The sequence below is a fragment of the Cyrtonyx montezumae genome, unplaced genomic scaffold (genome assembly GCF_038088225.1).
Source record: "Cyrtonyx montezumae isolate F1298 unplaced genomic scaffold, pur_monq_1.0 scaffold_29, whole genome shotgun sequence".
NCBI lineage: Eukaryota > Metazoa > Chordata > Aves > Galliformes > Odontophoridae > Cyrtonyx > Cyrtonyx montezumae.
The window spans coordinates 7,491,826-7,516,340 of NW_027072033.1; the positions used below are offsets into that span (position 1 = coordinate 7,491,826).

The 24,515-nt window shown below is 39.6% G+C and overlaps 1 protein-coding gene across 3 annotated transcripts in view; it reads right to left on the reverse strand.

Moving 5' to 3' along the window:
* Positions 1–296: 296 nt before the first annotated feature.
* The window catches only part of SEMA4D (semaphorin 4D), a 91,690-nt gene continuing 67,471 nt past the window's right edge, over positions 297–24,515 (reverse strand). For 2 of the 3 annotated variants that reach the window (XM_065740657.1, XM_065740658.1), the window contains exons 6-16: positions 22,542–22,640; positions 21,254–21,347; positions 20,626–20,739; positions 19,272–19,423; positions 17,371–17,546; positions 17,104–17,260; positions 16,124–16,346; positions 14,666–14,781; positions 12,075–12,247; positions 11,792–11,835; positions 9,344–10,691 (exon numbers count right to left, since the gene is read on the reverse strand). In XM_065740657.1, the coding sequence (XP_065596729.1) occupies positions 9,778–10,691; positions 11,792–11,835; positions 12,075–12,247; positions 14,666–14,781; positions 16,124–16,346; positions 17,104–17,260; positions 17,371–17,546; positions 19,272–19,423; positions 20,626–20,739; positions 21,254–21,347; positions 22,542–22,640 (2,262 nt within the window). In that variant the 3' untranslated portion in view covers positions 9,344–9,777. Of the gene's footprint in view, positions 771–1,454; positions 1,553–2,634; positions 2,845–7,666; positions 7,874–9,343; positions 10,692–11,791; positions 11,836–12,074; positions 12,248–14,665; positions 14,782–16,123; positions 16,347–17,103; positions 17,261–17,370; positions 17,547–19,271; positions 19,424–20,625; positions 20,740–21,253; positions 21,348–22,541; positions 22,641–24,515 lie in introns of those variants that run through there. The other variant, XM_065740659.1, reaches the window with a different exon arrangement.

A 24,515-nucleotide genomic window follows, 5' to 3' on the forward strand; every position in this document is an offset into this window, starting at 1 on the left:
TGAACTCAACACAAATGTAGTCTTAAAATTCACTCCCTGTGTAAGTAAGTGTTTAAAGCTCCTGTAGTTAACTCAGAATGGAATAATGATTTACAGTAAATGAGGATTTTAACTTGGGTGTTTTGTAAGCCATCTGTATTTTCAGCATTAGTCAAAAGCTCTCTGTTTGGTACTGAAGCTTTATAACCAAAGGGCATGTGTATAAGCAAGTTCACTTATTCAAACCAGAAAGGAATGTTCTTCAGAATACTGGGAACAGAGTCCAAGGGTAAATGCTTGAAAAGAATAGAAGCATGGAAGTGCCTTTTAAATAAAGTTATTCAAATCTTATTTATCAATCTCTAATTTACATGCCAAGAACCTCAAGAGCAAAATTACTAGTCTGCATAATGAACTCAGAACAGGAGGTATAAATCATATTACATTGGTTGAGCTGCACAAGTCATACTAGGACCACTTTTGTTCTTTGTAAAGCTAAAACAACCAGCATCAGAAAAGTGGAGATGGTTCCAGCATGGATTAGATGGTCTTTCTTGTAGCACTGGCACATACTGTGCTCATTCTTTGATGAGCAGGGATATCATGTTCCACCTTAAACTTCAACTGATTTCTTCTGAACAGTAATTGTAATGCTGGCACTGACATTTGCAAATACCTTTTTGAAAGCTATGACGTTAAGAGTATTGGACAGTGGCAAGTTGCATCCATTCCTCCTTCCAGTTTGTTCATTCTTTTGTACATGAGAGGCTGCTTTTCTTGTTGCAACTTTCCTGAAGGATAAAAAGAGCAAGCTGTCAATATATCTTTAAAATAAAGTGAGGTTAAAAGTTATGCCGACTGTTACACATGCAGAAAGTACGTGCTGCATCCACAAGCTATCAATTAATGTAATTAATGTTTCACAGAATCACAGAACTGTCGGGGTTGGAAGGGACCTCTAGAGAACATTGAGTCCAACCCTCCTGCCAAAGCAGCTCCCTAGCCCAGGTTGCACAAGGTTGTACAGTTTGCTGTAACCGCTGGAAAAAAAACATTGAAAGCTAAGTTGGTGCTTGGGGTTCTGTTTTGTTTTTGTTTCTAAATAAGGGTGGCTTTGATTAGACAATATCATTTACAAACTCCAGTAATGTAGAGCAGACTGAAGTCAGCAGATGAATGTGATAACCTTTGCTGTATTTGGTAAGCAGGCTTACTCATTGGGGTAGGATGAGGACTGACTTATTGATTTAGAAATTGATCAGTGCACTGAGGGACCAAAGTGACGTAGCTGTATGTGATGGATCAAGCAGACTGTACTGTTAAGATGGTCAAGAACAGCAGTGTGTACAAGAGCTCTGATCACTTCATTATATAAATCCATTCAGCTGCCAGTGTGCCACTGGCTATTTACAACTGTGAGACTAGTGTGCCCTATAGGAAGGCTCACAGGGAATATCAGATCCCAAAATTCTTACCCAATTCTTCTTCCAGTTTTGCATCATCTTGTCATGTTCATTGATGGCAGTTCTCCAGGTATCGAATTCTTTGGTCCATCCATCCTTACCATCACTATCTGAAAATCATAAATGGGATGGTTACATGGGATGTAATACATGGGATGTAAGCAGGCACCAATCAGATAAGCTGAGAAAAACTTGAGCCATGGTGGTTTTCATAGAGGACTGGGCATTGTTTTATCTTCTGTTCGGCTCTGCCTTCTCTTAGCTTACATGGAAATAAGTTCTGCTCAGATAGATGGTCATCTCCTCCCTTCTGCAGCAAACTTTACAACCTGTGGTGTGAACAGACTCAGTGCTTTTATCTGTCAGTCTGAGTCTAGAAAAAAAAGTGACCTACTCACAGGCTGAAGCCAGTCAGAAGCACAGGGATGTTGCTGTCACATCATGCCAAGGATGAGGAGAAGAATATGATACAGCCAACTGTCTAGTTTGTCATTTCCCCACTTTATAGTAATGTTGTGTAGGAAGTTGTTCTTTATTCTGTACTTCAGAACATGAGATGGACTGTTTTACCACATTGTGATGAATTTTTAGTTCTAATCTTGCCTGCAAACCATTTTTCCTTGTAGTCCCTTAACCCTGTGGTAGAAGCAGCACACACGGGTGTAGTATTTAACCTGCAAGGATAATCATGGTATAATGCTTTTGAAGCCTCCTTGTTTTACACTGACAGCAGTTTCAGTGGGATGCTCCTCATTGCTACTGAAAAGGGCTGCACTGAGCTGCTCTTGACAGATTCACATTTGGCACTGATCAGCTAAATACACACACATACACACACACACACACACACACACATCTTTGCTTGCTTAGAAGTAAAGGTTTTTTTCTTTTTCACCCTGCATAGTTCTTGCAGAGAGTTACTTTATACTTCTTTTCAGTGCTCACATCCAATTGGTGTCTATTAGTTTATCAGTTTTAGTTTCACTTCTGGGCATATCTGCTGACTTGCAGGTTAGTTTTATAAGAGGGTGAGGAAGAAGCATTTTTCTGTGTCTGCAAAGACCTTTCATACACAAAGGAGGTGGGTTTTTATAGAGGAGGAGAGTTACGAGCTACACATATGAGTGTTTTATGGGATATGAATTATTTTTGCTGGCAGAGCCACCAGGGCACTCAGTCAGAACCAGCATACCTTTATCTTCCACTGTGATGAGCACTTCTGATGTTGCGTTCCCAATCTTTGAGATGAATGAACATTTATATTTTGTATTTCCTGACACTGAATCTTTCACCCAACTTAGGACATGCACTCTGCCATCAAACAGCCTGTGGGCCTGCTCAGTGATGCGTGTCTTTATCTCCTGTCCATTTTTCTTCCAGATAAAATAGGAGTCATCTGGACCTGTAGAAATGTCAGTCAGCTTACTTGGGCAAGAAACACAAGCTGAGTCTTTGAAAAGAAAGCAAAAGTTTAGGATCTCAAGATTAGGCTCAAAGGCATGTAAAGTTTGATTTCAATGTTTCTTAAGTTTCTTCATCTGAAATTCCAGACGTCAAAAAGCTGGGATAAAAAAGAAGTAGCGATGATAATTTAGGTGCAAGCCAAAGCAGGCAATTAGACAAGATGATAGTACTTGGAAGCAGCTTGTATTGAGAACAAAGAGCAACTCAAACTTTTACCCTTGTTGCTATTATTCATCTCAACCTGCAAGGACAGACTTCGAATAAATCAGAGAATTTCTGTTAGCACAGAGGACAGAACAGCTGTTAGCAGAAAGTTAGCAAGGTTGGATGAAGTGTATTTTGCAACATCTGAGCCCTTTCCCTTAAAGGGAAGGCATCTGGGCCAAGCTAAGACTTTGCAGCAGAATTCTTACTTAAAATGTGCCTGTTTCTCCCTTAGGGCTTGCGATGCAGAACAGCCTTATTAAGAGAAGGTGTAAAAAGAAAGCTGGATGAAAGGAAAAGAAAGGATTCTTGCAACTATGCCTTGACAAAACAGAACATCCTGCAGCAGTCAGATTTCACTGGTTTTTTTATTATTATTATTCCAAGTGGATGTGGAATTTTCTCTGGGAACGTATGTGACTCCAGGCCCGCAAACTGGATACATTCCAGGTTATCTCGTATTTATTGATTTAGTGCCCGCCTGCACGGCAGCCTTTACATCTACCCGCGCACTTTCTCAGCATGCATTAGGTTTAATTCATTTGGAAACACAGCTAGTATCCTACAAACATTGTGAAACAATGTATTAAGTACAAGGATGAACAGTAGAGGATGTGATCTCAGTGCAGTGTGGTGGATTCCGTCTTGGAAGGAAAGAGGGGTGGTTAGAGGGAAGCAGCACAGACTTGGGAGGAGCGATGACTGCTCTGTCAAGAGCTGGGGGCAGGAAACAACCAGTGCAGAATGTTCTTTAAAGAAAGTAAATGGTGTTTTATAAGCCACAGGGAGTACAGCCATGAGTTCATCTGCTTATTAGCAGTAATTCAAACCCCTGTGACATGACAATAGAGCAGTTTGTTACCTAAGACCATGAGTTGGAACAGCACCATTTTAGGGCCGGGCAAGGAAGTGGTGCATTCAGTGCAGGGCATTCTCTAAATGCACTTCAAGATAAATGAATATTAGCAGCATCTGCTGTGGTTGCTGCAGCACCAGTGACACAGACTTGAAAACAAGAATAGCTAAAATAAAAACTGATCTACTTACATCACCATCCACCTTAAGAATGCTTGAAAGATTTAAGAAAATATGAATATTAAAACATAATATTGAAGCAGAGAATTAAACAGCAAACCAGTCGGGATACGTAGACGAATTATGCAACAGTGACTGATGCTTCACATGGCTCATTTTGAAAACATTGCTTTATCTCAGTAAATGCATTGGTTACTCATAACCTAATCCACAATCTCGACTGTTGTTTTAGAAAGGAGACGGCTAACACCACAGCTAAACAAATGTGACCTTTCTCTGCCCACACCCTCCATGACGACTGTCTGCTTCCCAGGTGGGTCTCACTACAGCTATCAACAAGAGTTACAAACTTAAACTGCTTCAGCAGCCAACCTTTATTCACTGAAGCATGGGCTTACATCCTATTGTAGCTTACAATCAAGCAGTAAATTGAGGTGTGAGGAATGGAGTAACACAGCTGCAATGCAGAGCTGCATGCCGGGGACACCACTGGGTTGTGCTCAGCATCACATCTGCTGTATCCACATGAAAGCCTAACAGGCATATACCACTTTCCGTTTGTCCTGGATAGCGATGTAGGAGTGGGTGATGACATGTTAAGTGGAGCTGAGGCATAAACGGGGAAGGGGGAGGGAGCTGGAGCCAGGTCCTGCCAGCAGTGCTGAGCCCTACAGAGCTACCCCGCGGGACTGGGAAGCAGTAGGGCTGCTCACAGCGGGTGGCCCAACAGCTGCTGCCAGTGAAGGGTAACAGCAGAACCACACCTCCCTAACAAGGCTGAGAAACGTTTCCAGCGGGGAAACTGAGCCCAGTGCAGCAGAGCAAGTGCTGTGAGCACAGCCCAGGGCTCCAGCAGCTGGCAGCAGTGCAGGGTGGGTGGGTGGCGGGTGCCTGCAGGGTCTGCCTTGTGGGGCAGCAGGAGCTTGTCACACACAGCTGTGATAACAGGCACACGCACTGCCTGCACGAGCGCCATTTCACACATGCTCTCCCATGCTGGGCTCTCTCTCTGCACCGGCAAGAGAAAGCCTCTGTCCTTGGCCCCAGAACACCTTTTGTCAGAGCACAGTTCATTCAGACAGCAGAGATGTTAACTGGAAGCTTCCAATGGTGCAGCTTCAGGTGTTTGAGGAGTAGCAGCCTGTTTCAGTAGGGCACACACAGGTGTTTCACAGCATGTGACAAGCTGCAGCACAAACGTGGTTTCAGATGTTTTAATCTTGAAGCACATCACAACAGCAACAATGATTGGCAGGCCACAGTTGTGCATCCTAACCTGAATGATTTCCTCATGGGGAAAAATATTTCAGTTCCTTTGACATCTTAAGCATTCATGAAATTGCCAGAAGTCAAACAAGAACCACACCTTGTTGCTCACTGTGTTTTCTTAGCTTGGCCACAGATTTCGCATATAAAAGTAAACAGAGAAACAAAGAATAATAATTATATGCAATGTAAAATCTGCTGTTGATGCCACAATTTAAAAATGCTGCATCCACATCATGGAACCACATCGTGGGAGGGACTGCCAGGGAGTGCAGTGACAGGGCAAGGGGAACAGCTGCAGCTGGAAGAGGGGAGATGGATCAGGTGTTAGGGGGAAACTTTGCAGTGAGGTACTGGCATAGCTGCTCAGAGAAGCTGTGGATGCCCCATTCCTGGAGGTGCTCAAGGCCAGGCTGGATGGGGCCCTGGGCAGCCCACAACAGGGGGCTGGAAGTGGGCAGGCTTTTGGGTCCCTTGCCAGCCCCAACACTGCAGCTATTCGTGATTCTGAGGCACTGCAATCCACTGTATCAAGGATACACGCTTTCAAGGTCTTTGACTTTTAGGCAGTATGTAACTGATTCTCTAACCTTAAGTTGTATCTTTTAAGGCATTAACAGAAGAGCACTTAGCAATCGTTAACTTCTGAAGTTATCTTGTAGATGCAATATAAATAAAAAAGAATGCGTCTCACTGAAATAAAAGGTACCATCCCACACCTAGCACCTGACTCCATCGGACTCTGGCAGCCTCAGATGCTGACACTGCCCTGCATTCAGCAGGTAGCAGCAGCTGCACACCAGAGAAGCTGGTCTGTGAGGGGCAGAGCACTCAGCAAGGTGCTGGCACAGCGACCCATGTGAGGGTGAATACAATCCCAGCATGGGTCAGCAAGAACCATAAGGATCAAAGCCAGGGGCTGCAGTGAAGCCTCACCACTAAATCTCAAAGTCCAGTGCAGAAGAGCTCACTTGCTTTAGGGGGCTGACTTGCAGCCAGAGACAGGTACTTGGGCACAGTTTGGGCCCAGCACAAGGCCATGCATGGGTCCATCCTGCATTTACACTGCAGGAGCACTCCCTGAGGTTGAGCCTGGCCTGCAGCAGTCTTCCCAATGCCTCCCCCCTGGGCTTTCTGCACACATTCCAGTGCAATTTCAAGCTTTGCTGAAGAGAAGAAACGTAATGAAGCTCCTGTGACACTGACTTGTGAGGGATATGCCTTCCCCCTGCACTGCCTGTAAGCAGCACTACAGGGCACAGCCACAGCCTATGGGTGTGCATCAGGCACCCACCTCAGTGACACTGCAGAACGGTGACTTCTTTAAAGAATGTGCTTGTGAAACAGAACCAATCTACCAAACTAGCCAGGCTGCACCATACCTGAATGCAGTGCAAGTGTGCTCTGCTCCTCCCCCGTCCCAGACACTGCAGTGTTTGCACAGTTACCAAACTGCATAAATCCTCTGCAGTATTTGCACCACTATTCCTTTATTTATTTATTTTTTTTTCTTCATGGTGGACATTTAAAAGTACCAGTGTCAACGGCAACAGTGAAAAAATTACTGTTACCCAACCAGACCCCACTGCTGCTGTTTTGTTGTTTCTAGCCATGGAAATACAAATCATTCTTTGGTAAGACCTGCTTTAATGAAGATGGCTGCATTATGATCTGATTCCGTTAACATTTAACAATCACAGACACACCAGTAAAAAAAACAATCCTACTTAATTAACTTTTTTTTTTAAAGGACAGAAGTTACATTTTATGACCTGTCTTGATTCATTGTCTCACTTAACCAGGCAACTGCTGTCCAAACAAAAGGTGAAAGACACACCTTGATTTCCACAGAAAAAGAATTGTTTTGACTTTCTCTCATACACCACAGACAATATATTCATCATAAAATGGAAGTTATCATTACTGTACATACTTTACCATGTGAAATAAGTGAGGAATAACTGACCAGGTCCAAAGGAAGAGCAAAATTCAAATCCAACAGAACAGTATTTTTCTTTAATTGCATACATCCTAACAGTGAAGACATTGACCTGCTACACATCCATCCTCATTCAGCATCCAAATGAGCACTGCTTACAGTGCCCAATTCCCAGCAAAAGCATGCTCACAATACTTATCCCCGAACAGTCTTTTTCTTTCTTTTTTAAGCATCAAAGAGCATACACAGTACATGGCCACACAAACAAACCTTTAATGCAGAAAATGCCAGTTCACACAGGGCTCCTCCAACTTACCTGTGCCTTGGCAGAAGAGGTGGAAGGATCCCCGAGCACTAACGTGCTGTGCCTGATCATTTAGGAAAGGCTGCAACAACATGACCTTTAGAGGGTCTGTGCTAGACCAAACGTCAGGCTGGATACTGGTGGGTGAAGGAGGTGGACCACATCCCACACAAGACAAAAAGGAAGTACCAGTAGGAGGGAAAGGTATAGGAGATGAGGCTGTGTGACAGAAGAGGACAGAAAAGAAAAAAAAAGGGTACTGAGGAAAAAAGTTGCAGGAAACACATGACACACTGAAGAAATAACGCAAAAAGATGAACTTCAGAAGGGTCATAAAAGCAAGGATCCCCACAGGCCTAGGAAAAAACACTTTCCTCTTTCACTCACCTCTTCTTCCATCCGTCCTGTACCTCAGAGGGTTACAACCCAAGTAAATAAAAGTGAGAAGAGAACCTGCTCCAAACTGATAAGAGTTGTCTTCCCCCCACTTCCTCGCCCTCCTTCCCCCCCTTCAGAGGGAGCCACACAGCACTCACATTACGGAAAGGATGGCCATTATGTTAACTTCCATAAAAGTCCAAGTGTAATACAATTTATTTTAATATTTATTCTGTTATATGTACATAATTAAAAATAGAAAAATAAAACCGAACTGAATCTTATAAAATATAAACTGTTCACACTAAGATGGTCTAAATTAAAGTTTGCATGAGATTTCAACATAGAAAAGCAGCCTAGGCACACTGCTATTTACTGTTAAAATGCACTCCTAGCAATATTTACAGAAAGATGCAGTGAGAGGGATGACTCTCCGTGGGACCGTACCACACAAAATGCTCTTAGAGACAAACAGTGCAGCTGTGAACCAGGCTTAGAACAAATGCACATTTTCACTTTTGCAGACATGAGTCACACGAACAGTTCCAATGACTGATTGTTTGAGCAGCTCCAGTTTCAGTCTCCAGTTGCATAGGAGATTAGAAGATGTCATCCAGAAAGGGTGACGCTGCAAAGACTTGCCACAAAAAAATAAATTATTTCTGAATTTGAAAGAAGAAATGAAAACAAAAAACATCCCCAATGTTTTCTTATCAGGCTGTGTCCTAACAGTCCATTCCAGCAAGTTGCAAAAGTTGAGTTTACTGCAGGGAATTCTTCTCAATTCCTTTTTTGCTTTCTCAGTGCAAAAAACCTCTCTCGGTGTTGCTGCTTTCTTGTACTGTGTCATTGGAAAAAAAAAAATCAAAAGAAAGTGGAAAAATCCAATTGTGTACAGAAAAAAAAATAACCAACCACGTGACTATGTCCAGCTTGTCGGTTAAGGAAAGTAAAACGTTTCTAAATCTATCATTTATTCTTTCCCCTTCTTACTCCAGTCCACATGTTTTATACTGATATTGTTACCTAAATTTCTAGAAAGCAGAGAGAAAAAAAAGCCTTTAAACAAGATTATCCCTGAGAATCTTACACAAATCAAGCCAACTATATATATCCCCATATTCTTTAAAGGCTAAGATACTTAAAATGCAGTTAAAGAAATTAACCAACTAAAGAGATCTAGCGTTCCAAAACACAAAGAGTCAAACAAAAATAATCACTAGAAGCAAAGAAAAAATGTCCCAATTCGGACAATAGTCTATAATTTACCAATCTGATAAACTAAACTTAATTTCCAATTTGGAATTCAAATTAAACTAGAACTTTTTTTAATGGCAGCTAAAAGATTTGCAGACTGAAGTACTTTTTGAAGCCAACTGAATTAGTTACTTTTATCCTAAGGAAGAGAAGGGCTAAAAAGGGGTGCAACTGTAGAGGGCAACTGTTCACCAGAGCACAGCTGTGCTCCATGTGTGGGTAAGAACTGGGAATAAACAAACGGGGATCTGAAACTGGCCATTTAAAAACAAAACAAAACAAAACCTGACAGAACAATACAAGATGCTATGGTCTGCAGGCTAGACACTGCTTCTGTATCTGGTGAGATCTGAATGCAAATTGGCTTGCTGTGTAGCTGAAGCATGTAAAGCTCGCCTATGGCTCAGTGGTCAACCATGTTCTCAGTGCTCAACAACAGCTGTTGTACCACAGTTGGTTTCCAATGCAAAAACCAGCGGTTGTGTCCTTCAGTCTCCCTCCACATCAGAGTCGGCATACTTGAGCTCACACTTCACATCAAAAGGTTTGTCCTTGGCCTCCCTGGGCACCTGCACATCCCTGGCCTGAAGCTGCCCATTCCCACAGTCCGGCTCCGTCTCATAGCCAGTGTCATGTGCTGGCTTTGGCTGCTCCCCACTCTGGTGGCTGACGCTGCCTTGCTCCACCAGGTTTTCTTTCACGCTCTGTTCACAATCAGAAAAATCTGACTTTGTTTTTTTCTTGCCAAGCAACATGATCGAGCGAAATTTCAAGCACTGCCCTGGCAAATACCCTTTGTAACAATTGTAAGAAAGCAGGCACAAGAAGAGGACAAAAAAGAAGAGGAACAGGAACATCAACAGGAAGTTATCATTTGACTTCAGAAACATTGTCTTTTCCGGGACTGTGTCAGGAAGTGAATTGAAAAGCTCGATGTTGGAGGTCGCACCTGTTAGGATGGGGCCAATGGGTTTCGTTATTATCCTTGCTGTTGTTACTGGTACAATCTGAGTGGTTGTAGAGCTTTGAGCAGTAGAGCCCTCAGTTGATACAGCTGATGCTTTTGGTACACCACTACTACCTTCCACTGGTACAGCTGCCGCTGTTGGGCTTGCTGTAGTATGCTTCTTCAGTTCCAGAACATGCTTAGCCAACACCTGAGAGAATTTCTTGTTCTTCACTTTTTCTTCAGACAGACACTGGTAAACACCACTGTCTCCTTCGGATAAATTGAAGATGAGCAGTGCCTTTTCCAGTAGACGGTATTTGGGACTCTCCACTCTCAGTACATCATCTCTGAACTTCCAAACTACCTGTGCCAGATTGGACTTTTGAGAACACTTGAGCTCTGCTGTGCTCCCATGCTTGAATGTATGCTGTAGGGAATTCTCTCTTACTTTATCTGGAACACCAAAATAAACGTGCAAAGTATCAGCAAAGATTCCTGTTTGATCTGATCTGTACAGTTTCACGAGACTGTGCAAGTCTTAACGGAATCACAAAGACTATGGTGTTAACGTTCTCAAGACCAAGGTAACAGCATGCAAGAGTCTCTGTGAAACACTAAGCTACAGGTGTGTGCAGGACATCAAAACAGACTACAACACCTCAAACTCCAAAACAGCCTCCACTTCCAGAAAAGTAGGGGGAAACTTGGTTGATCCAAACTGAGTGTGCCTCTGATATAAGTCACCATTTGAAAGAAGATGCTCAACTTGGTATCACCTTCAAAGCAACTGCTGTATTTTAAGTAACCAGAAAATACCCAAGAAATTTGATTTTAGGAAATTTAAGTACCAGTACTCAAACTCTTTTTGGAAAACATTGATTCCTATTGCATGTGCACAATACAATACAATAAATTAGCAATATAAATAACACGTCAAACTCTCATGGTGGCCCTTGCCATACTTGGATAAGAAATGATAGCAGATAAAAAATGTTTACTGCAGTACAAATATTCTCTACCACTAGTTATCTTTAACATCTCCACAGTCTGATGGCAGCAACACACACTAGAAAAGAAGGAACCTCCAGTTACTTGTCTTAAAATACACCGGAGGGTACTGCAGCCATTCTCTATAATGTAACAAGCCCTCTTCTCCTCTCATAATAAAAGCAGCTTTTTTCAGGATCATTTCATCTGATCCAGCAACAACAATCAAGCACTTATCAAGGCTTGCAGTAGAATGTCAAATGTTGTTTTATCAGAGACAGACCTCTCCACTAAAGGTACTTATGATAAATAGTACTTTCATTCACAAAGTGCTACTGAGGTGCCCCCATTCATTTCAGAAGTTTGTGCACTCCACACTGAAATGTACACAAATACAAATATTTTAAGACAGGATGAAGGCCATACAGATGCTCACATATAATAAAAAAACAACAAAACAGAACTTCATACATATTAAAATATAAATGAAAATCTCAATAATCACAAACAACTCTTTCCTATTCCACCTAGATGCATGAAATAGCTTTTCAAAGAATGTGACTTACCAGAACAAGAAGATGCATCTCCACCTATGTTCTGAATCCAATTCCTGTAAAAGAGTGCAAGTTTGACAGCTTCAAATGTTATTCCCATGCCTCTCCATCCTCTAACATAAGATAAAATCTATCTTATCTAAATAGCACAAGTTGACATTTTTTTATGTAGGCAATTAGTGGAAAGGAAGAAGTATGTGTTTGAAGGCATTAAGTTAAAAAATATCTTGTTAAGGTAAGGTAAGGTAAGACTGATACAAAACCAATTGCAACTGTAGTCAAAAGCTGCCATTACCTTTCAGTTTCACTTTCTTGAAAAATATCAACGCAGGAACCTTCAAGAGGTTTCCAAGCACAGTAAGGATCCCTTGCTAAAACACAGTCAACACAAGTGGTATATTTGTCACAGAATGCCACAGGAGACTGAACCACGCCAGAATTTGAACCAGCATAGAGGTATCTTCTGCTCTAAAAACAAAAACAAACAACTACAACAAGAACAACCCACATAAAGAAGCCTACAATCACATTCATGAAGCATGTGAAAAATTATTAAAAGTTGTGCATACATACTTGTATGTTTGTAAAAAAACATATTTTAAAATATTTAGTGACACTTGAAATAAGTTGAAAGAACAGAAAACTACAATCAGTACACTTTATAAGAAAGGAAAGTAACTGCCTAACTGTGGCTAATGACAAAACTGCTGTGGATGCATCCAAACCTGAAAAAGGGAAGGTTTTCTATACTGGTCCTGAATCCGTTGATCCAATTGCCTACTAGTTGATCCTTTGCCTACTAGTCATGTCTCTGTAGCCCCAGCATCAAACACAAAAAAAAACCAAAACACCACCACTTAGGGCTGAATTTAGATTTGGGGGTTCACTGTGATGTTTTTATTTAATTATGTAAAGAGGTATTATCATGAGAACTCAGAAAAGGATAGTTCCTTTTCCTTCAATGCAAAGAACACAAGAATGCGTGTTTTTGAGAAAACTAATGAATGATTCATGGTGGCTAACAGAAGTCTCTGGAGGACGATCAAGCCATCTCTCTTATGTATGAATTTCAAGGAAAAACCTGACAATAGAAGACAAAATTGCATCAAAAAAGAAATGTACTGACACTACTGTAAGATGGGTCTTTCAAAGAGAACTAAACTTCAGAGACATAAATACAAATGCCATCTTTCATCCTCAAATTTAATTTAGGTTAGCATTAGTCTACACTGCACTGTCCACATAAATAAATTTATAGAATTAAAACATGAAGGGCTTTCTAGGAAAAGCTTGCCTTGGTTCACTGCAGTTTGTCTGCCTTTCTAGTGTTCTGTTGGCTAACATCCAAGCCAACAGGGCAACAGTACACAAAAGTTTCAGCGTCTTGACACAGCTCCCAGCTGGTACATCCAGGGAGTCCAGAAAACAAGTAGAGACTGAGCAAACCATTGCAAAAATCCAGACATCTTTCAGCCAAACAGGAGTTAGAGGATCAACTGTAGACTAGCTTACTGACTACAACCCTCTGAGCAAGATGAAGGTATCTGAGGGTCCAAGGCCCACTGTCAACAGCAGGAACTATTGCATTCCTACTGTTAATCTGTTACTACAGGATTCCACTATATGTACCAAAATATAGCTGTATGAATGACTTACTCTGGGTGTTCCTGCTAGAGCTGGGGTTGGACCAGATGCACTTACAGGTGCCTTTCAACCTTAAAATCATTCTGTAATTCTGCAACCTAACCAGTGTGATGAATGTCATATAGAAAACAATAGATTTTACTGAAATCTATGAAAAAGGAAACTTTTAATCACACTGACTTTGCCTTGGCTGTCAAAAGTATGCTCTATTTTCAGAATACTTATTTCCCTTTCTGTTAGAAGGACTACTTAGCACGCAAGATAAGCTGAAAAGTTTTGGTATAAAGCTCTTTTCCATGGAATTGATCATGCTAGAATAACTGCTCTTAAAGATATCATGGCAGTATTCCCAAATCCCTAACATGGGAGTATTTACTGATGGCTGGGTACTTACTGAATGTCAGTAAGATTATCAGATACTTTCACACAGAGCCGCTCTTTCCTTAAAAAGCTCAGAAATTTCACCAGTTGAAGGGTTTGATGCTACAAGCCACCAGCTGCAGTAATAATTTTGCAGACATTCATGGATCTGAATGTCTGAGTAAATGACCAGAAGACTGGTGTACAAAATACACAAAATGACTATTCTCCCACTGTTGAAAAATCACTCAGTGTTTAAACCTAGTGATTGTTTAATAAAGCAGAATATCACTGTGTTTGGAGCCTGTAGCTGTTTGTGTTGCCTTCTTGTGGCTGAAGCCCTATCTGGCTGGCAGGATCTCACCAGTAATTCTTTTTGGGAAAGAACTACCAACATGCTTAGTCTCCTGATAAATCTACCAGACAAAACTAGCCTGAGAAGTCTTGGAAAGCAGAAATCAACTAGATACAAAAGCTTCAGCCTGTTAGACAAGACTGTTTCCTCAGAAAAATATTATCATTCCTACATTAAATTCCCGAGGATCCTTAGTGGCTGCAAGGGGTCAGGATTTTTACACTGCTCCTACCCTAAAAACTAGTATTAAAGCTTTTAACTCCTGTACAACCACTGTGAGACTGCGTTCCCCTGTGTTCCCCTCCCACCATCACACACACTTTCCCCAATCTAGACAACTTCAAAAGGCTGACACCTAGCAAAAGCAACAGAAATTATCAGGGAAAATATTGATACTGTTGCAGAAACTACAGCTGCAGATTTCCACAGTCTGCACTGTTTCATTATGACTGTTTTACAAGATAAGTAGATCGGTTCTATAGAACAGAAAAAAAAAAGATTAATGCCGTAACGCTTATAGCACCTACTTTTTTGGATGAAAGTAAGAGCGTTTGGACTGGCTCAAAGTTTGGGAAAAGCTGTGTTTCTTCAATAATATGCATTCCATTTTCGTAGCTGATAGCTTTGTGCAGGGCCCCTTGATCTGCATTAATACAGCAATGTATTTAAGTGACATCATTGAAATAAAAAGGCAAGGCAAAAATGCATACTTGCTACAATTTGCATCATTTATCCAGGTGAAGACTTCATACCATCCTGTGCCAATGGCAAACATTATACCTGCTGCTGAAGGAGTTCTGGAAATGAAAAGGCCCTCTGACAGAAAGAATGCCTTTCAGGGATTATCGTGTGTATGTTTAAGTGGAACACTACAGATCTGCAGTTCAGAGATTGGCTTAGGTTAGATTATCCAATTCCAACCCTCTGCCATGGGCAGCATTGCCAACCACTAGATCAGACTGCACAGGGTGCCATCCTATTAGGCTTTGAACATCTCCAGAGCTGGGGTGTTCACAACTCTTCTGGGCAGCCTGTGCCAGTGCCTCACTGCCCTCTGAGTAAAAGATTGCTGCCTAACTTCTAACCTATATCTTCCCTCTTTCGATTTAAAGCCATTCCCCCTTGTCCTGTCACTTTCAGACCATGTAAAAAGTTGGTCCCCATCCTACTTGTAGCTTCCTCTCAAATACTGGAAGGTGACAGTGAGCTTTTTCTGGAGCTTTCTCTTCCCCAAGCTAAATAAGCCCAACTCTCTCAACCTTTCTTCATAGAGGAGGTGCTCCAGCCCTTTAAACATCTTCATGGCCCATCTCTGGACCCACTCCAACATCTGTCCTGTACTGGGGGCCCCAGGCTGGGATGTAATACTCCAGATGCAGTCTCATGAGGGGAGAGAAGAGGACAATCACCTCCCTTGCCCTGCTGGCCACCCCTCTTTTGATGCAGCCCAGGATACTTCTGGCCTTCCAGGCTGCAAGCACACACTGCTGGCTCATATCCACCTTTCTGTCCATCAGATCCCCAAGTCCTTCTCTGCAGGGTTCCTCTCAATGAGTTTTTCTCCCAGTCTGTACACACACCTGGGATTGCTTAGACCCAAGTGCAGTATCTTGCATTTGGCCTTTTTAAGATTGTCATCTGCCTTCTTTTCAAGCCCATTCAGGTCCCCGTGGATGATATCCCTCCACTTCTATTATGTCAACTGCATCACTCAATTTGGTGCCAATCAGCAAATTTGCTGAGGGGTACACTGAATCCCACTGTCAGTGTCATTGATAAAGATGTTTTTTTCAGTTCTCTTCCTGCAACAGCTCCTCAAAGCAAGCAAGGTTCTCCACGTACTTGTTGTGGCTCCTCATTTTTCTATGAAAATACCACATATTGTAAAAATACTGTAAATACATAAATCTTTTGAGTTGCTGTTAAAGCTTACTTCTGCCTGTAGAGTAAGTACATTATTAAAAAGAATATTTTGCAGAACTCACCTGTACTGATGAACATAACATCATATATTGTACCATTGAGTGCTCTGACTCTGTCTACCACAATCTGGGTATATTTCACATCTCGTATTACAAGGCGGGGTCTGTCTCCTACTGGAGTCACTGAATCATCCATTAGTGGATGGTCTTTTACAAACTGCAGTGTTTTGTCTGGTAAATTCAGAGAAGTCATGTAGTTCAAGCCTCTGGCTTCATTGTTTATACACTATTATTTAAAAATAGAATGAAGAAATAATAGAGAGAAAAGCAAGTTACATTCTAACAGCAGGTGAATGCATTTTCTTCTACACATAAGCACAGAACCGTACATTCTAGCCTGGAGGATACCTGAGTTCTGCAGCACCTTGGCTTCTGCATTATGCTGATCTCTAAGCTTCACATTACATTTTATTTGGGCCCAAAATGTATTTTAGGAAAATACTCTTTATGGATTCCTATTCTTCTTACAAGCTACTTTTAACTGTAATCCAACTCATCAATTGCAATAAGACGACTATGAGAAACTTGAGTGTGAAAGAGACACAGTAGTGTAAGCATTTCAGTTTGCAGAGAAATACACTGCACTGGATAAACTTGCTGGAGCTAGTAAGACAATGCAACAACTCTTAAACTCCTGTTCACTTGAACTAAAAAAAAATCTTTGACACCTCCTAAGGTATACTACAATCTATTTCACCACTACAAACATAGTAATAAAATAATGACCTTATAAAAATTGCAATTAGCTGAATGGTAAGTTAAAAAAACAATACAAAAACACTGATTCCCAAAACTTCAGAATAAATATCTTGAATTGTCATTCAACAAAATCTTTACAAAAGAAAGTATCCAGATCAAGGCAATCTAATACTATGCATTAGTAGGGTTTTTGTTTGTTTGTTTTTATTATTTTTTTTCTCTATTTGTTTGCTTGCTTTTCTACTTACTTTACTCTTGTGCATTATATCCAAAATTACACTTACTGCACCAGGTCGAGGGTTAGGAATCTCCCCATTGTACCGTACCCACTTCGTATGAGACTGCTCTACTGTAGCACTCTGCATATACTTTCCTTTTGAGAAAACTTCTTCTACAGTAGACAAATTGTAGGCACACACGGCTGACAGTCCCACATTATTCCTAAAAATACAGGAATTAAAAAAAATAAATCACAGGAGTAATTACTTGCTTTAGCAACCAGCTGAGATCAAAGGTACTCATCCAGAGAAACACTGTAATGGCACACTTACAGCTGTGGGGTAAAGACTCCATATATCACTGGTTCCTTCAAGGTTGGAGACTTCAGAATAAAAACATCATTGATAACATTGAAAATTAAATTCTTATCAGGGATGGTGCATATTAATCTGGCCTTGAGAAAAGAAGTCCATTTTTTCTGCAAAGTCCTTAATCCTCCTTGGTCCCTCTTTTGGCATTGGAAAAAAAAAAAAAAAAAGAGTTCATGAAGATAATTAGGCAGCAGTTTAGCATTTAAGAACCACAGCTACAAAGCTATCTGTTGTTTTTTTTTCTTCAAACTTTTCTACTGTCTTTCTCAAACATTTAATCTACAGCAACACCAAAAACTGTTAATATGCTCATACACAGGAAAGCAAGGAAGCCACAGAATTTATTTACAACAGAAATAATACAGAAAGGTTTCTGTCAACATCTGGAAATAAGATGAGACATGGGACTACTAAAAGAACTGCACTTCAGTATTTGAAAAACAGAGATGTGCAATGTACCTCTATAAAACACAAATGCTTATTAGAACAATGAAACATGAAGGTATTATATACATCCTTTAACATAAATCAGTAACACTGCATTTTTTCTCTGACATCCAAACAGAAATAATTTATACTTTATACTGCAATATGCACTTATCTTGCCTGACATTAACAATTCCATTAGAAAAAAAATGCACCAATGGCCTAATCCTATGAGCAGTTACCACCTTTATTAAGGATCTGTAGTATCAGAACTTACAGAAGATATATTTGATTAGACTAGAAATATTCCAAAATATTTAGCTTGTGAGTTGCATATTTGTAACCCCATTAATAGTTTTTGTTCACTGTCCAGTGCTTTTATGCAAAAAAAAACCCTGGAAGTTTGAGTATATTTAAGTAAAACTTTCATAAAAATCCCAGTAGAACTGCAATCTGCCACTGGCTCCTGTTACTAACAAGCAGCAACAATAAATCTCTCATGTTCTGTGACACTCCTTTTCTGAAGAGTGCACAAGTTGTCAGTGGGCAGACGGCCATAATATTAACTCCCATGTAAACCTGCCTTCAGCTGCTTGTTTAATGGAAATTTCAAGGGCACTGACTTGTTATTGATATTTTGACTTCTGTATTTAAATATAAAAGAGTAAAGTCAAAATAAAACATTTCAACTTCAAAATGAAATGGCTAGATAAATTTCCTGTTGGAAAAAAAAAATACTGAGGAAATTGATAACATTCCAGTGAAATGGGTATTTTGTTAAATCAGTACTTTCTACTGGAAAAATTACTGTCTTCCACTAGTAAGATTTTTTTTTTTTAACCAACACTACTTGATTGAGCCCACAATATTAAGGTTTAATCACACAAAGTGTGGCAGAATCAGACCACTGGTGATTTTTGTATTGAGGCAGGATCTGGCAGCTTCATGGACGTCCTGTCTGTTATAACTACTGTGACTTCAGGAGAAAATGATTTTATCTCTATGCTGCTGCCTGATAGTAATAATAACTGAATCTCTGACAAACTTCCTATCTGGTCAACAGCAATCCAAGCCTTTCCGTCCCTTCCCCCTCCCCCCCCCCCCTCCCAGTTTAAAAAAATAATAAAACAGAAACAAGAGTAGACACATTTTCTGTTCTTTTTTTTTTTGTAATTATTGTTGTTTTCCCACACTCCCCAGGGGAGGGCAGAACCCTCATACTGAAATTTCACCATTAATTAAATTAAATCAACTATAAGTTTCCAATGTAACAATGTGACTTCATCAGTTATGAGAAACAGATTAGAACCACTGACTGAACGAGATGAAGTTAAATCATTTCTATTTAACTTACAATAAATGTGGGTTTTTTTTTTTTTTACACTAACAAACAGTATCTACTGTACTTAGTAGAAGGCAAATGAACCATGTCCCACCTTGCACACTCTAGCTATTCTTGGAATCATAAGTTTTCCAACAAATTCATATTCCACAGACACCTCAGTGAAAAAGAAATATATCTTGTCATCTTCTCCATCTGTGCTGTTTTCATCTGCTCTTACCACATCAGCAAAAACAAAATTTGGCTCTAAAAATACAAAGAGAAGAATTTTACATTATACACAACTCTTTTAACTTCATTCTCCTGAAGACTCTCTAGGAATTTTCATCTTACGAACCTCATGCTGCACTTAACTGTTCTTAATCTGCTTACACTTTGTTGGTGAGCCCATGAATAGCACTTCTAAAAAAGTACAATAGTGGAGGAAAAAAACCCAGCTATTTAACATACCATACCTTAAAGGTCTCTAATACCTCTAGGACTGTTGTACCTTATTACTGCCCATTTTTCACTTACAAACATGCTTTTCTGATAGGTCTGGATACCTACCAGCCGCTGCCCACTGGATATGGTATATTTCTGTTCATTCATATTTAGGGATAGAAAGAATTAGCTAAATCTTGCAAGTAATAAATTCCCAGGGTTGTCAGCTATCAGCACCTGCTAATCTGGCAGCTGGCTGGACACATATGAAGACCACACAGTCCCATAAAAAAATCATAACAAATCCAAAACACTAACCATGCTCTCAAGCCCTGCTGGCTTTCAAACATGCGTAATCCCTTTGTTGTCATCCAGCCCTCATGCATGAAATCAGATTTAGGTCAACTCTGCCTTGTAAAAACAACTTTCTTTCAACTACATGTACACAATACCAGCCACTAAGTATTTGTGCTGTGAGCTGAAATACCAAATATCACAATAATAACAGGATGTTCTACAAATTCAGCATCCTCTTCTTTTTGAACACTGTATTTTTATTCTTAGGGAATATGCTGACTTTATGATGTTAGCCTTTTAGGGCCAAGAGCCACAGAATCTGGAGAGTTCACAAAACTCAGTCAATTCTGAAAGTCAAGAGCTGAGAATCAAGAACCAGGAAAAAACTGGTTTTAAAATATACATGTTGATTACATGGGATATTCTTCTTACTGCATGTATGTTGTATAATAGCAAGGATGAACAAATAAATGTAAAACAAAACCCAGCACTTAAGTCAAAATCTGTGTTTCTAAATTATTTTCATTGCTAATGCTGATAAAAGTTCTGAAATTTCAAAGACAAAATAAAGTCTACACAACAGTGTGCCAATATAACAAAAGTCATCCCCTTTAAGACAGTGAACAAATGCTCGTACCTCAGAAAGGAAGCTTAAACTCTTTGTCTGAGTTTTTGACATTGAAGAAGAATTAAGTAATTTGACCTGGTGTGTTCTCACACCCACTTACCATTGAGCCAAGGTATTGCATATTCTGTTCTCAGAGGACTCTGATGAGAGTTCCGTGAAATAATAGGTTCACTTCCCAAGAAATTGTAAGAAGTCCCAGAATAAAGCTCCTCATCTTTAAAATAAAAACAAATATTTTAAACTCTCTTATGCACTGGATACCAAAAAAGGTACATAAATATTTCAAGAGACTATGTTAGCTGAAACTTCTCACAAGAAAAGATAAACAAGGATTTCCTCTCAGTTGCCCTAAACAAGTCTTCTGTGTTTATATTTCTGCTGACCATTCTCAAAGCTAACATTTTTACACTTGGTTTATTATTGCTTCTACTCTTTCTAACACAAGCACCTGGCAAAAGTCAGCACTGTTTTCATGGTTCTTTAAAACTTCCTACATGTACTAAAGCACTTAAATTATTATCTTGAAAGCTGCTGTTCTAAAAGTTGCTTCCAGAACAACGTTCTGCTTTTAAGAAACACATTAAGGTTGACTACATGAGTGTCTTTATGTCTACTTACATGCACAGTAATGACTTAGAAACCATTCTAATAGTGAAAGACAGGAGAACAATAGTGGAGAAGACTGAATACTTATACATCATAATGAGGTATGCAAAGACCGAACTTACCAACCATAACAGATGTGTAACTTTGAGCAGGATCAAATGGGCATCTACCTTTACCATCTTCATTCTTACCTCCGAGCTCAAACAAAATTAAATTCTGCAAAAAATTAAGTTGAAAACCACAAGTCAACCATTTCTACTCTTTCTTTCAACCAAATGAATTATGCAAAGATAACTAAAAAACAACCAGTAACAGACCAGAAACTTGCAGTCTGAAATTCCCATTCTCTCAAGATTATAAAACACATACGAGTTTTCAGAAAATATGACCAAGTATAACAAAGAGGAAATGGAAACTGAGGGAAATAGCAATAGAGAATACACAAAAAGTTAAATCCAGGCATAGAAGGAGAAAGATTGGAAATATTTTTGTATATTTATTTATAGGAAAAGAGATATTTACCAAAAAAGAAAAAAAAACACGCAATGTGAAAGGCAAAGAAAACGATGAAAGGCAAGAACTTGCAATTATTAAATTAGCTTGCACAAAAATCATCAGTTTTATAAACTAAGAAGGCTTTCTGAAGTGAATTTCACAATTTTATAGACTGTTAAATTTATTAGGTGGGGTATAATCTAGCTGTATTTTTCAAAAACAACTGAGTGACTGCTACTTTATAAATCCCTTAAAAAATCAAGGGAACAGGGATCAGTAGGATGACAGAGAGCTGAAGCAACAATACTGGGAAAATAATCACTTATACTGTTTAATGAAGACACTGGAAGCTGAGGACAGTGACCTCTGGCAATGTTCCAGAGCTAATGGCAGACAAGCTTACAGGCAGGGGAGACAAAAAGAAGAACAAAGTTGAACACAATTACAACATCTCTGAATTTCAGAATTGTTAAGATACACAGTGAGTACAACTGAAGAGTAAGCAGTGAAAAAAGGGAGTTCTGATTTTAAGCCAAGACAAGCAGAGACAGAAATATTAGAAATTTCAGGGAAGTTCAGTAATGGATGAAAGTCACACAGAGTATCATTTCAGTTTCAGAAAGTACTTTTACACTAATGCAAAATACACAGAAAAGAAAGAGTAAATCTGCTGTTAACCAAGATGAATCAATAATTCAGTGTTTTGAAAAAAGAACAGTACAGTTTATTTCTGTACTCTAATTCTCACTGTGAGAAGTATCATGAATACATCAAAAGCTACGACAAGCACTTAAACTGAAATACTATTTGGAAAAAAAAAACAACAAAAAAAACACACAAAAAAAACCTCATTGTTTAGATGAGCTGCTTTTTTGTTGAAGCTTTTAATGGGTCACAAAATCTACATATTCTTACCAGGTAATCACAAGTTGGCTGAAATGCATTAGTTCCACACACATAGAGAAAAGTGTCGTTTAGCTGTTGCAGGACACGCACATAGTTACGACACTCTGTCTGCAATAAAGGATGAGAAAAGCAGGTCTGATAAACCACAACTCTACATTCCAACATAAATAAATAAAGCCGGTGCTGTCAATTCTTCTGTTGCTGCTATTCATGCCACGTCATGACAGCAAGGAGTCTAAACAAAGCTTTGAAGAAAGGATGCCATAAGGCAAGTACATCCAACCTGTGGGCCGCATGCGGCCTAGCACAGCTTGCTCTGCAGCCCACACCCTGCCTCATGGCATCAGCTCTGTCCCACCGACTGGCCCAGCCCTGGGATAAAGGCAGGGCACAGTGCAATGCTGACAAATAATACAGCACTACGCTTAGGAAGGAAATTATGTCAGTTTTTGAAAATTACAATTGGAAAAGCCATTATATGAGGTAACAGTGACAAATTCAACGCGTATCAAAGAAGGCATCAGAAAGACAAAATAGTGGAACTGGAAAAAAGTCTGTCACCTCAACAAATATATATATTTTTTAAGTTAAAACTCAGACTCTATTATAAAAGCTAGTTGCACTGCAGCAGATCTGATTGCAAAAAAAAATCAAAATCATTTCCTGACGGTGACTTGGTTAGGCAATGCATGGAAAGCATGACAGATATAATACGTTCTCATAAAAAAATGGATTTCAGAAAAAACGGTTTGTCTCACCAGCCTGTAGCCAGGTGAACTGAAGACACAGGAAAATATATTGGAAGAAATTTAGATTAAAGCTGCTAATTTCAAATTTTATGCTTTGGCAACAGATGAAGGTACTGATGCTACATATATGGCTCACCTTGCCTTTTCATTAGAAGTACTGATAGCAAGTATTAATGTCACTGAAAAAAATGGTTTCTCTGATGACACAAAAAGACACAACTATACCTCCTGACTTGTTTGAAGCAGTAAAAAACACATTGAAGAGATTTTCTTTAATGAATGTATCTGGTGTAGCTATATTGATGGCATCCCAGCAATAGTTGGCAAAAAAAAGAGGGACTTACAAAATTAATGTAAAAATGGCTCACAGATTTATCACTTTTGGCGGATTTGTTTGCTCATTTAACTGAGTTAAACATGTATCTTCAAGGTGAAAAATCAACTTACCTGTGCTATGTTTCAGACAATGACAGTGCTTGAAATTAAACTTAAATTATGGCAAGCTCAAGTTACAGCAAGTGATTTCATACATTTTGATACATTGGCTAAACACAGTCCCATGAACAGAGAAAAATATGTATCTGTGTTTTTTCTTTTTTAAACTATATTATATACTTTATATATGGACTATGACAATTCCTGTTTGCTGACTGAGGCCCAGACAATCCAAGAAGTCACATATTCATGCCATAAGGATTCAGAACAATGAAGATAAACACTGTAAGCATGCACTCAGAGAAGAACAAACAGTATTATCAACATCCCTTAATCCTCTCTGGTACACAGCCAGATACCAACACTGTACTGCAATTTTGTAAACTATTTAAGCAAGTATAACCATCGTCCTTACTCTTTATACTTATGAGACAAACTAGGTGTTTCTCTGACTGTGTGGTGAGTCAGGTATGGAAGAAAACTGGAGACAAAAAGAACAAAACCAGTTTTCTGCTGGATTAGTTCCCTGAACAGATGTGTGTTTTGTTGTTGCTCTTTTTTGCTGGCACGGCGTAGTGACGATAGCTGGGGGCAAGGACTTCCCATTTTAGTATAAGAAATATTAGTGACTGCTTAATACTTCCAACACTTTTGAAACAACTGCACTTTGTAAAATATAATGGCCATAGCATAATCATACCCAGTAGTTATAAATGCTGAGAACAATGGAGAAAATGCATTGATGGGAATAAGTAAAGCTTCTTAATCTAGGGGCAGAAAAAAATAGTAAGAACAGTTT